The 13725-nt window shown below is 32.9% G+C and overlaps 1 protein-coding gene across 1 annotated transcript; it reads left to right on the top strand.

The window, feature by feature from the left end:
* The first annotated feature begins 3505 nt into the window (after positions 1–3505).
* LOC111706700 (F-box/WD repeat-containing protein 11) lies at positions 3506–13175 on the top strand. Its single transcript, XM_023479617.1, has 16 exons — positions 3506–3517; positions 4762–4864; positions 5425–5500; positions 5667–5763; positions 6437–6526; positions 6719–6812; positions 6947–6987; positions 7247–7353; positions 8133–8231; positions 8468–8558; positions 9094–9176; positions 9614–9721; positions 10038–10101; positions 10161–10237; positions 10422–10511; positions 11769–13175. The coding sequence occupies exons 1-16, from the start codon at positions 3506–3508 to the stop codon at positions 11815–11817; spliced, it is 1281 nt and encodes a 426-aa protein (XP_023335385.1). The 3' UTR covers positions 11818–13175.
* The last annotated feature ends 550 nt before the right edge of the window (positions 13176–13725 follow it).

A 13725-nucleotide genomic window follows, 5' to 3' on the forward strand; every position in this document is an offset into this window, starting at 1 on the left:
CCCCCCCCTGCGATCCCTTTAGTTTCGAAATATTTATGCTTCAGAATTGTGTTGTGGTGTATTCTAGAATTTGAATACAATCGATCAATTTTCTATTATCAATCCATTAACTATTTGCTATGTTGAGACAATTGACTATTACAAACAAACTCATGGCTATCTAAAATATTTTACGCAGTTAAGGTTAAAGACTATTTTGTTATCTTTATGTATTTGAACAAACTTTAGACCACGTTTTCAGCGAACAAAAATATTAATCCGAATTTCTATTCGATATTTTTTTGTTTTTTCTTGGTAAACATTTTTCAAATGAAAGAGGGGTAGCATAAAGCCCCCATCCCTCCCTCAATCCTCTTCATTCTGGCATTTAAAACTGTGAATAGATGAGTTGCTTGACAAGCTTAACGCTTTTTTCTCGACTTCATGCCAGAGTTGCATTAAATAGATATTAATCGAATCCCGATGATGTTTAATTAGTGCCACATCGTGTCCTGTTAATCTTGGTAATTTTAAAAGACTTTTATGCATAATTTTTTAGAATTTGAGAAACCTAATTGTAATCCTTACGAAATATGGAAATGAAGTCTGCAAATACTCATGCCAAAAATCCCCAATTTCATTTTCTACAAGCGACATCCCAAAATGGTGTTTTCTCAATCAGCCGAAATTAAACGCGAGTGATTCAAGTCAGAAGCCAGAAAATGTGTTCTCTTGATTTAGAAAAATTGTTGAATTATTTAAAAATTTCAAAAAATAGATTGTTTTTGCAAAAACAGAGAATCCATACAAAATATGTTTGTTCCATCTGAAAGTACGCAGAATCTTTTTTTGCTGAGAAAATAATCTAGACGTTCTAAATGATTTTTTCTTCACTTTACTCGTATTTTTTGCTTGGATTCTGTTTTTGAAGCACTTGAATTGCATAGGGTTCGTTTAGGACTTTTGATGATGATTTGATTTGATTACGAAACATTGTAAAATGAAAAGCAACGAATGAAAAGAAATCCATAACATAGAGACAAATTTCCAACTAGTTAACGAAAGAAGCAAAGTAAGAAATATAACAAAAAATACTAACTTGAAATATTGACAAAATAGAAGGTTTGAGAGAGGATATGAGATAAATATGAAATAAGATATTTTGTTTGAAAAATAAGATATTTTTCAGAAAAGCTGCGTGTAGAAGTACAATGGAGGATATGGACCTGAGTAGTGAGGAGTTGAGGGATCTAGGTGAGGAGTTATTGGAGTCCTCTATCCACTCCCCGGTCTCACCCATCATCATGTCTCCGATAGCGGAGAAGGTGTATGTACCCATCATAGAACCTGAACTCGATCCAGTTGAACCAAGTCCAAAATACTTAAAAGAAAAGTAAGTTTTTTTCTAGGGGCAGCACTTCAAACTTCAAATGTACAATGTAGATTTTAGGAAATAGATTTTTTTTTAAACAGCATAAAATTTTCTGACTCTTATTTCAAAATCTTTCTATCATCGTTGAGATAACGTTTATTTATCAAAAGTTAACTTCTCAAATTAAATTATCTATATGTATACTTTGCTTGTCTGTTTGTTTGTTTGTTTGTTTGTTTGTTTGTTTGTCTGTCTGTCTGTTTGTGTTTAATAAACGTCTAAACCACGGAACCGATCGGATTCAACTTTTTGTGGGACCTTTATGGATGATCGAATTTTTATCTAACAAAATTCGATTTTCGAAAATTTAGAAAATAAATTTTTATTAAATCTGCGAAATTCTGTTGTTGTTTGTTTACAATGTATATAAGGAGAACATGTTTACAATTGAAATAGAAGATGGGCGCAGCCTTGTTCTGTAAACTAAATTTTTGTTTTGCTGCATGTTATGGACTACTGCATTTAATTCTTTCTAACTTTTTATCAAATTACAATAATTGGTGTTGGATTTTAAATTTAATGCAATTCTAAGAATTCCCCTCCCTTCTTCCTTATCAGTGTGTTATCAAATGTGTGGACAAAAGAACGTATATTTTTATAATGCCTGACTTATGTGAATTATGTTGACAGATTTTAGGGAAAACTTTTAATCTTTCAAAGATAGAAAATATTATTTCAAACAAATTATGGCTAAGATAATTTGAGAAATCTCTGATTCCTTGAATTTATTCTAATTGTTCACTATTCCAGATTATCTCTTTCGAAAATTCCTGATTGTAATACAATGTTACGAGCCTTGAATAATTCTGCGAAGAATGAATTAATTACCCCTTCCTCCCAACCTTCCCTCTTGGAATTAATTAAATAAATGGAGGGGAGGGGGATTCAGTTTAAATTAAAAAATTTTATTCAATGAATGAAAAAGAATCAAGGATATTTAAAAAATTTATTTAAAAAGCTTGGGCTTCTTAAAATTGGACTTAAATCCCCTCTTATAGAAAAATTCTGAAAACCTCTGATCGGTTTTATTTGTCCTCATCGGGATACAATGACGTCATCAATAAATATCTGATTTTCCCGGATTTTCAATCTTGGAATATTTGACGACATATTTTTTACCAAACTTGGGGGCGCAACGGATATATACTTTTTAAATTAACCTGGGGGGGNATTAAAAATTTTGGTAACAGACGGCAACTTTTTATTCTTCTTGACACTTTTTACCAAAACATTTTTTTATTTTCCCCCAAAAAAATTTGTTATTTCCCCCAATTTAGCGAGAGAAAGAACTAAATAATTTTGCCGCTCCGCGTAAACATGAACTTGCTGGAGGGGAAATGATTTTCAAAATAGATGTTTTAAGAAAATATACACCCCTGGATAGCGCTTAAATATAATAACTTAACTATATCTACTCCACAAACTTGTAAATACCTTAAATCGAAGAAAGTTGTTCATTCTTCTAATCCTTAACAGTCAAAGGGAAAAGAATTCTCTCAGCGTTTAAGATAAAAATGTCCTTACTGAAATGTAAAGGTAAGGGAACGGATTCGGATTGATATTGTCACCATAATTCAGGCATTGCCGAATTAAGTGAATAATTTACGTTTTCTTGAAATTAAATCTTTGAATCGGCTGACTCGGAAAGTTAGTGTAGGGGAGTATATTCTTACAAGAAGTTGAATTGCTCCCCTCCCGGCTCCCCCGGTCCTGGCATTATTGTCCTAAATTTCTTTTCTGGAGGGGAACATTTTTTTCGGCCGCAAACTAACTATTTATTTGCCACTAAATCACATATTTACCATATTTTAAGTCATTTTGCATCACTTACCTTGATTGTTATCTTTAATTTACAGTCATTTAGTCATTTAGTCATTTTTGCCACATTTCTAACCCCTTACCAAGGGCCAGGGGGTGTATATTAGTTCCGTGATTCTTTTTTTCCCTCCTATTTTCATCATTTTTTTCGCCCAAGTTACAGCCAAAACATCAGGTTTTTTAACAGGGTGACGGAGCCCGCGCAAACTATAAAGAAATTTGCTGCGGCCGAGAAGGGCTCCCTTGTGGAGAAAATGTTTTTATTTTGGTTGTACAATGGAGTGTTTGGTGAACTAAAAATGTCAAAACCAGGTCCCTCCCCCCCCCCCCTAAGAGGATTGCTTTTTAAATGGGGGCAAATTATAAGTCCAGTGATATTATTATGTTTCTTCTTTTTTTAATATAGTTTTTCTTCCCTTTTTTCCCTCTTTTTTCTTTCTTTTGTGTAAGAATATACTCCCCTGAGTTTTTCGTGGTCGTATTTTGTATTTTGTAGTTATAAATTTTTCCAACCAATCCTTATAATTGGATAAAAATAACCAGAAATTCATTCCCAAATTATACTTATCATGGTAATATCAAACTTGTATTTTAGTAAATAAGTAAAGAAACTGATCAATTGTCTCAAACTCTAATTTACTATCTATATATGTTAGCAACTTGATGGTGATATTTTACTATGTCATAATTTGATATTTCAAACTTTGAATATCTAGGAAAATTTTTAGCTTGAAATATCGAAAGTATTAGATATCAGGTTGCAAAGACATATAAATTATAATAAAACAAGACATTCGTATAAATGCTCCGTATATAACACCTGGAGCACACATATTTGTTTACAATGTATATAAGGAGAACATGTTTACAATTGAAATAGAAGATGGGCGCAGCCTTGTTCTGTAAACTAAATTTTTGTTTTGCTGCATGTTATGGACTACTGCATTTAATTCTTTCTAACTTTTTATCAAATTACAATAATTGGTGTTGGATTTTAAATTTAATGCAATTCTAAGAATTCCCCTCCCTTCTTCCTTATCAGTGTGTTATCAAATGTGTGGACAAAAGAACNAGTTTCCTTGACGCTACTGACTAATTATTTATCAATCTAGGGATTGGACCACGTAGCAGAGAATATATTGAGTTTCCTTGACGCTACTGACTAATTATTTATCAATCTAGGGATTGGACCACGTAGCAGAGAATATATTGAGTTTCCTTGACGCTACTGACTAATTATTTATCAATCTAGGGATTGGACCACGTAGCAGAGAATATATTGAGTTTCCTTGACGCTACTGACTAATTATTTATCAATCTAGGGATTGGACCACGTAGCAGAGAATATATTGAGTTTCCTTGACGCTACTGACTAATTATTTATCAATCTAGGGATTGGACCACGTAGCAGAGAATATATTGAGTTTCCTTGACGCTACTGACTAATTATTTATCAATCTAGGGATTGGACCACGTAGCAGAGAATATATTGAGTTTCCTTGACGCTACTGACTAATTATTTATCTATCTAGGGATTGGACCACGTAGCAGAGAATATATTGAGTTTTCTTGACGCTAGATCTCTGTGCGCTGCTGAACTTGTGAGTAAGGAATGGAATAGGGTCATCTCAGAAGGTAAGAGAGAATGATGTAACAAAGACCGTAAATAAAGTTTTTTTTTTTTCAAAAAAAGCAATTATTTTGCATAATATTTATCTAATGAGGGAGGGGGTACGCGCCCGTGTACCCTCTATACCCCCCGTTTTGTTCCTGCATGTAACAGAGCTTTATTTATGAAAGAAACTTTTTTATTGTAATTACTGCAGGTTTGTCTGATTAAAAAAATTGGTTTATTATTTACATCGTCATGATTTAGCATTTTCACTTAATGATTGGTGAAATTAGTAACTGCAAAAGTCTGATTTAATTTGATTTTGGTTTTAGACTTTTATTATTAGCCTTTATGAAAATAGAACATAATTATTTAGAAATATTATTAGCCTTTATTAAAGTTTTTGTTCCGTCAATTATTAGCAATTAGCATACAATGATACCATTTAAGAAACAAGTATTTAAATGGAGTGCTTTTAATCGATCTTTTTTACCATTTTCAATTATTCTTTATTCCATTTTTTTTATAAATTCTCCCTTTAAAACTTTTTAGTTGTTTCTTTACTAAAATTTGTTTGTATTAGGTATGCTCTGGAAGAAATTAATCGAAAGAAAAGTGAATACAGACAGCTTATGGAAAGGACTTTCAGAACGTAGAGGGTAGGTTTCTAAAGTTAAAATTTGAAGTTAAAATTTAAACAGTCAAATTTTGTAAATAGAATTTGTTGAAAGAAAGGTTAAATAGCATATCCCTCCCTTTCTCTCCATTTTGTTTAGCATATATTTGAGGGTAATTGATCTATTGATTGATTTGATATATTTGTAGTTGGATCCAGTACCTGTTTAAACCTAAACCAGGAGAATCCCATCCTAACTACTCCTTCTATAGACAGCTCTACCCTTCAATCATCAAGGATATAGAGGTAACAGTTCAACAGGGGTAGTTCTTTTCTTCAATAATAATTCCCTTTACCCCCTGGCCCCCACTTTCCCCTAAACTAAAATCTTTCTTTTTTTAATATTAGGATTTCTGTTAAAATTGATTGGAGCTGTCTTGGGCAGACCGCCTGATTTTAGAGAGTCTCCAGAAATGGAGCTGTCTTGGGCAGACCGCCTGGTTTTTAGAGAGTCTCCAGAAATGGAACTGTCTTAGGCAGACCGCCTATTTTTCAGAGAGTCTCCAGAAATGGAACTGTCTTNCTCTCCCCTAAACTAAAATCTTTTTTTTTAATATTAGGATTTCTGTTAAAATTGATTATTTTATACGTAAAATGAAAGATTTTCCGGTTTTAAGCAAATGAGAAAAGAACCCTAAAACAACTTTTCCACCGAAACCCCGTCAAAGGTTCTGCGGATTAATTTTCCGATATCCCGTGATAGCGATATCCTGCTCAATAACTTTAATGAGTGATCAGGCAATAAACTAATTGTAACTAAATGGATATCGAGATCAAATGTTCAAGATTATGAATATCAACACAAAAATTCCGATCTCTGGTCTAACGAATGCCATGTTTTTTAAAATTTAATTTTCAGAAATTATGATAGCACATTATCTTAATTTTCTTACGAAAATATATTTTTACATTTTTTTAGACGATTGAGGACAATTGGAGATGCGGTAAACACAATCTTCAAAGAATAAACTGTAGAAGTGAGAACAGTAAGGGAGTCTACTGTTTACAGGTACATATCAGTTCAGGAATCTACTCTTTCAAGCGTAATTCTTTTGTTTGTTATTTTCTTTAGTTTTAGTTTAAGGCCATGGGGTGATACAATACTTCTTAAAAACACTTTGCTTCGTGCTCTAACTTTCCTTAGCAGTCGTCAGTAAAGACGACATAATTCTATGAATTGACTGATTGATTGATTGTTTAGTACGATGATAAGAAGATTGTGAGTGGATTAAGAGACAACACAATTAAAATGTGGGACAGAGAAACACTGCAGCAGCACAACCGTGTATTAACAGGTGCAGTGTAAACTTTTAGACTTTATTTCTGTTTTACGTCACAAGTTCCTACATGCAAACTAGTCAAGTACGTATGACTATTGGAAAAAATATGATTTCTTGAATAAAAAAAATAATATCTTTGAATGTTTTAGGTCATACCGGATCCGTCCTTTGCTTGCAGTACGATGACAAGGTATTTTCAAAATTATTTTGATGAAGATTTTTTTTCGTTTGTTTCATCTCTCTTTGTTTCCATATTTGTTATTTTTAAATTAAGATAGTTGCCTCACTGAATATTAGCGAGGGTGTATATTTTGAGAATTAAATCTCTCTTGTAATAATAAGATTCAGCGAAAAATTCGGAAATTGTGGAGTATAAAAATATATAAGCTGGTGGACAGAGCTTAAGCAAATATACACCCAATACCCCTATTCATGTTGATGTATTTAAGGTGATAATATCTGGGTCTAGTGACAGTACAGTCCGTGTTTGGGACGTAGAGTCAGGAGAGATGGTCAACACACTCATACACCACTGTGAGGCAGTCCTCCATCTTAGGTATTTAATAGTCACATCGTGTGGGTTGAAAAAAAAGTTTTGTTCTCTATAGAACTGTTAGAAATGGTTGATTTCAAGCATGATTTTACAGGGCAGAAAATTGAGTTTTGGGGACGTAAATTTTTGTTTATTTTTAACCAAATCTACGAAAATATTTTCCCTTCCCCCAACTCTTATGTGTTGTTATAAAAGCTAGGTATAATCCCTATTGGCTGATCAACTTGTAGGTACTTACAATTCACCATTCACGGGATTTTGTTGTCGATTGAATTATTTGAAATGGTTTATTTCATACATGAATTTACAAGAAAGGAAAATGAATTTTTGGGATTAATTTTGTTTATTTTTTATCCAAATTATTTTCCTCATCTTTCTCCCTGAAATTTTTATTATAAAAATCTAGGTATAATTCCTCTAACCTTCATCTAATCAACTTTCCCGGGGAAAGAGCGGTTGAATTCATTTGTAAGAAAAATGTGTATGATACAAATTCGGAGAAATTAAATCTTGTTAATTATCAATTATTTAGAAATAATATCATTGTTTATTGTTTAATTTCAAATTTGTTAATTGTTGATTATCTACAAGTAATATAATTGTTTATTGTTTAGTTTCAAATTTGTTAATTGTTGATTATCTACAAGTAATATAATTGTTTATTGTTTAATTTCAAATTTGTTAATCGTTGATTATCTACAAGTAATATAATTGTTTATTGTTTAATTTCAAATTTGTTAATCGTTGATTATCTACAAGTAATATAATTGTTTATTGTTTAGTTTCAAATTCCGTTATATGAACGGAATGATGGTAACCTGTAGTAAGGATCGGAGTATAGCGGTCTGGGATATGGTCAGCCCAACAGAAATTAATCTCAGGTAAAAGAACCCTTCAATCTTCACTTCATGTCACCCCCACCCCTCGCACTAGTCAAAATATTAAATTATATTTTAATACATCTTTCTAGTTTGTTTCCAAGAGTTAAACCTATTTGTTTGTCTGCTTGACGAGTAAAATCTATTCATTTGTTCAGACGAGTTAGATTTGTTTGTTTGTTTACACGAGTTAAATCTATATGTTTGTTTACACGAGTTAAATCTATTTGTTTGTTTAGACGAGTTCTGGTTGGGCACAGAGCAGCTGTTAACGTTGTAGATTTTGATGATAAATACATTGTATCTGCTAGCGGGGATAGAACTATTAAGGTAATTAACTAATCTTTGCTTTCTAAAGTGCGTTCTAAATTACTAGCGCATTTTTATTAGTGTCTCATAATTAGGGCGTCCGAATAATTCCTTTAATTGACTGTAAACGTAATTTTAAATGTTCCTTCATGCAATGATGACAACGCCCTAATCACAACGGTATCCTAAAAATGATTTGTCTGATCAAGTATGAGTTAGATATCAATATTCATAATGTTGAAGACTGATTATTTTTAATTGTTGTTTTGAACGTCGAATTTGCGCTCAACCTCAGGATTTACAGATCTTTAAAAAGTTTAATATGTCTCAAATGAATCCGAAAGAAGTTTTCCACAACAGTGCATACTCAGTTCAACTACCTTACATAGACGGTCACTCCCTTTAAACCTAGAAAAACGACAATATTTTCCACATTATTGATCAGATAAATGTATCAAAAGTATCTTTGTAATTCTCTTTAAGTGTTCCTTTTTACCAAGAAAGAATGATTGTAAAAAAGTTATCTATTTTTACATTTGATTGATTGATTGATTAGGTCTGGTCAACACATTCCTGTGAGTTTGTGAGAACATTGAACGGACATAAACGAGGAATTGCTTGCCTTCAGTACCATGATAGGTATACAATATATTCATCTAGTCATGTCTTCAGTACCATGATAGGTATACAATACATTCATTTAGTCATATCGTAGTGCAAATTCATTCCTTTTTTCTTTTATTTATTCATTTATTCATGTAGTCTTACCTTCATTCCTTCATTCTTAAATTCCATCATTCCTTCATTCCTTCATTCCTTCATTCCTTCATTCCTTCAATCCTTCGTTCCTTCGTTCCTTCATTCCTTCATTCCTTCAATCCATCATTCCTTCAATCCTTCATTCCTTCATTCCTTCAATCCTTCAATCCTTCATTCCTTCAATCCTTCAATCCTTCATTCCTTCATTTCTTCATTCCTTCATTCCTTCAATCCTTCGTTCCTTCAATCCTTCATTCATTTCTCCATTGTCATTGAGGATAATACAACAATGAATATTGTATATATCTACTATCAAGGTTGGTAGTATCTGGTAGTTCAGATAACACTATACGTCTGTGGGATATAGAGTGTGGACAGTGTCTCCGTGTGCTGGAGGGTCACGAGGAACTAGTGCGCTGTATCAGGTTAATCAAGTTTTTTATATGGACTGTCAAGGTAATTTTAAGGGACACACAATTTAGAGATCTTCATCGGGTTAACAATAGGGAAGATATCGTCCTTATTATTGGAGAATTTGGAGAATGGAGAATATGCCAATTTTCGGCAGAATTTGGAATAGAAAATGATAAATGTTCAGGCAGAAAATAATACCTCGATATTCTTACCAAAACTACAATTTAAGAAGTAAAACTGTGAATCGTACATTTTTATTTCCAAAAGAGATCAGTTCTGAGTGCGCGATCATTGTCAAATGAACGATTGAATTGAACGATAATTTAGGTTTGACTCGAAGAGAATAGTGTCCGGTGCATACGATGGAAAGATTAAAGTCTGGGATTTACAGGTATTGAACAAAAAAATACAAAAGTAAAAAAATAAGTAAAAAAAAATATCTTGCTGCAGGCTGCTCTGGACCCCCGAACCCCTACCGGCACCTTGTGCACAAGAACCCTCGTAGAGCACTCGGGAAGAGTTTTCAGGTATGCCGCGCATTTTAAGACAACACGGTATGCGCGCAGCAAAAAAAGTTTCGCCATATTGAAAACCTTACAAAAGCCAACGTGTATTTACTTTTGTTATTTCTTGCTTTTTTCATGATTTAATATTTAATGCTTATGTTTACACGATATTATTATTATTATTATACTTTGATTGTTTGTGTAGATTACAGTTTGACGAATTTCAAATTGTCTCGAGCTCACACGACGATACCATCCTTATCTGGGACTTTCTCAACTTCTCAACACCTGAGAGGTAGACATCTGCTGGGGTTTTAGACACAGCTGTGGTAGTTTTAAGACAAAGAAATGGTGTTGATTACTGGTTAGATGTAAGGGTCTCAAAAGAATATTAGACAGAACTTGAGTGTTTCGGGGGAAATTGATCCTTATGATTTATGTTGAAAATGTTTGTACAATTGGACAAGAATGGAAAACAAGATTTTTTACTTAGGGTGTAATACAGAGTTACGATATTCTGGGGCTAACATAATTCTTTAAAAGGTAAATTACGAGGGCCGGATTTTTTTGTCTTCTAAATTAAGTTCAAATATTATTTAGATTATTTTTTTATTTTAATGTTGGTGGTTTTTCCTTTAATTGGGGTAGGAAAATTTGCAAATTTAAACATCATATTTAACGTAAAAGAACGAGGGGGTCTAAATTAAAAAATATATAAACCCCCTCCCCCCATGAATGCACAGTGCGCACATGCCTTTCTGGTGATTTTTTTACACGTGATCTCATTTTTTATCTGCATCCTCTACTTGTCACAAGAATGTAATGCAAGGAAAGTTAATTGCTGTCGTGTATACTCTGCGTACATATTGAAACCAGTTCTCTCTGGGCGGAATTTGTAAACAAGAATTGATGCATCAGTGTTCGTTTAGTATCCGAGGAGGTTAAAAGCATTAAGTTTTTATAATTTTGATAATTGACATAATAGTTTCCTATGACCAGATTATTTCATTGATTTTTTCTATGTGAAAGATGGATCCCATGTCAGTCTTCGACATCCATCTTGTGTTTACATTAGCGCCAGAGACAGTACACTGCAGTACAAAAGATGTGTACACTTCTGAAATAACTTTCCTTGCATTACATCCTTGACTTGTCCCTTCATTTGATCATTTTCTTGACAAATTCAGTTTTAAAAGAGGCATCTCATTATTTTTATTAAAAATTGGTAAATTTTTAGATTTTTTTTGGGATATGGTACTTCAGAATTGCAGAAGTGTAAATATTTTCCAGAACGACTTTTGATCTTTTTAAACTGGGCTTTTACACCATCTTCATGTTACTTGTTATAAATTGCACCATAAAAATACAAAAGTTAATTTTTAACAGCTCGCCTCTCTATTATCGACTAGTGATGTTTTACTGGGTAAATTTTGCGGATTTGTATATTTATTTTAGGTTTATTTCTGAGTAAAAACCATTTTTTTCTGCATGTTTGTTTTATTTCTTGTTTTGATTTAGTTCAGTTTAACCCTAACTCAGACTTACATTTCAGCGGTAAGGGGAGTCCTTCAAGAACCTATACGTATGTCAGCAATTTCTAATACAAGAATCGATGGACCTTCAAGATATCCCAGGGTCCTTCAAGATATCCCAGGGTCCTTCAAGATATCCCAGGGTCCTTCAAGATATCCCAGGGTCCTTCAAATATCCCAGGGACCTTCAAGATATCCCGGGATCTTATAAACGTCCTTATTTTATTTTCATTGGTCGGTCATATTTATAAATAAACCAGGTCTTTTTATCATTATTAGTGGTCAATGGATTTGTATTTTACCAGAAAGTTATACATCCTTGAAAAGTTAAGATTTTTTCATACATAGGAGGCCTTTTGGCCTTTATGCATTCTGACGGAATTATGTAAAATAGATATACTCTCGTGGTTATCTTAACATTCTTTTGTTCAGCTCTTAGATAATTTTAAAGCGGCTTAGTTAGCGGCAGGTTATAGATGAAACATTTCTTAGTCCAAATTTTTTCTCTTCTTGTTCTTGGGATTTTTTTATTCACAAGAAACAATACTGTTGTGACTTTCATAATTGATTAGGAAAAAAGTTTCCCTCCCATTCTCTTATTGTGGATATGATTAAACCAACATTTTCTACCAGCTTTGCTTTGCTTATAACAGATATCTGTAAATTTGATATAGATGTTAAAAGAAACAGGTTTTGTCATTGTAACGTCGTTCAGTGTACAACTGTAGTACAATGTCTCTGTTGTACAAATTGTCCTATGTACATGATTCTGTTTTTCTACCTTTCCCGAAATAGTTTTATTCACAATTCTCAAAATTGACATAAAAAGGTTAAATTCTAACTACCCAATCAATCCTGTCCTGTACAGTGTACATGTTTGATGTTATTTTTGTTCTAAACTGTAATGAAATTAGTTCTAATTATTTAAAGGGACTGTAGACGTAATTCAAATTACAATTCATAGTGTCATGTCCTTCTGACAACGTTACCTATTAAACCGGAAGATATCATGATTTTTCTGACTGAAAATTTTCATTTTTCTGAATGATGTATTTTTAGATAGAAAAAGAGTGATATGTTTAAATGTTTTACTAGACGACGGTTTAAGGGGTACTGTTATGAATCTGAGATATCCTTCTATAAAATGGATTGTCAATGAAAAGTACCGCTACAGTCCCTTTACGCCAGGTCAAGGTCATTCAGAAGAAGTTCGCGCCAATTTATTGTGATTTCACGAAAATTATCTCTGAAAATTGATGCGCACTCTTTATCTAACCCTGAAGTATTCATTCTGTAATGTTCTGCGCGCATTTTATTATAATGTGCGCGTATAAAGTTAGTATCTTGTGCCCTTATGCGCATTTTCAAACCATTATAACTTTTGACGCTGTTTCGTTAAATTGTAAAAATATATATTAACGAAAGAAGTTTTATGTTGATCAGACGTAGAGAGGGAACTGGAAGGGTTAAGAAATTGATAAATTGAAATTAACAGAAGAAAAATCTTTGATTACAGATGAACTTAAAACCCTGGAGTGTATATTTTCTCAAAAAAATCCCCCCCCCCTTTTAAACCATTATTCCGACAAGTGATGTTTGCGCGGAGCGTATTAATTTAAAAGGTATTTAAGGTATGAAGTATCAAACAGAATGAAAAAACTTTCCTTTTTTCTTCCCCTTTAAAGGGAAGGGGGTTCTGGAAATATACACCTTGTTGATAAGTGTGTTGATACCGAATAGAAATTCAAATTGAAGAATTAAAGATTTAAATGGCGGGTTTTTAATCTCCAATCTGAGGTTGAAATTAATCTGAATAGGATGAAGTATTGATCTCGTCCTTATCAATTTAACTTCGATATCCTGTGCTCATTGTACCCAGCGCGCGCGTGAAAGGGAACCCCTGACCGCCATAAGCCTCCGCTATCCAGAAAATGTAAGTTCTAATTCTTGGCAATCAAAAGATAACTCTAATATTAA

Source organism: Eurytemora carolleeae, unplaced genomic scaffold (assembly GCF_000591075.1).
Source record: "Eurytemora carolleeae unplaced genomic scaffold, Eaff_2.0 scaffold193, whole genome shotgun sequence".
NCBI classification, from domain to species: Eukaryota; Metazoa; Arthropoda; class Copepoda; order Calanoida; family Temoridae; genus Eurytemora; species Eurytemora carolleeae.

Coding starts and splice junctions, on each gene's coding strand:
- LOC111706700 (XM_023479617.1), top strand. Junction 6,813..6,946: donor GCACAACCGTGTATTAACAG/GTGCAGTGTAAA, acceptor TGAATGTTTTAG/GTCATACCGGATCCGTCCTT. Junction 7,354..8,132: donor GAGGCAGTCCTCCATCTTAG/GTATTTAATAGT, acceptor TTTATTGTTTAG/TTTCAAATTCCGTTATATGA.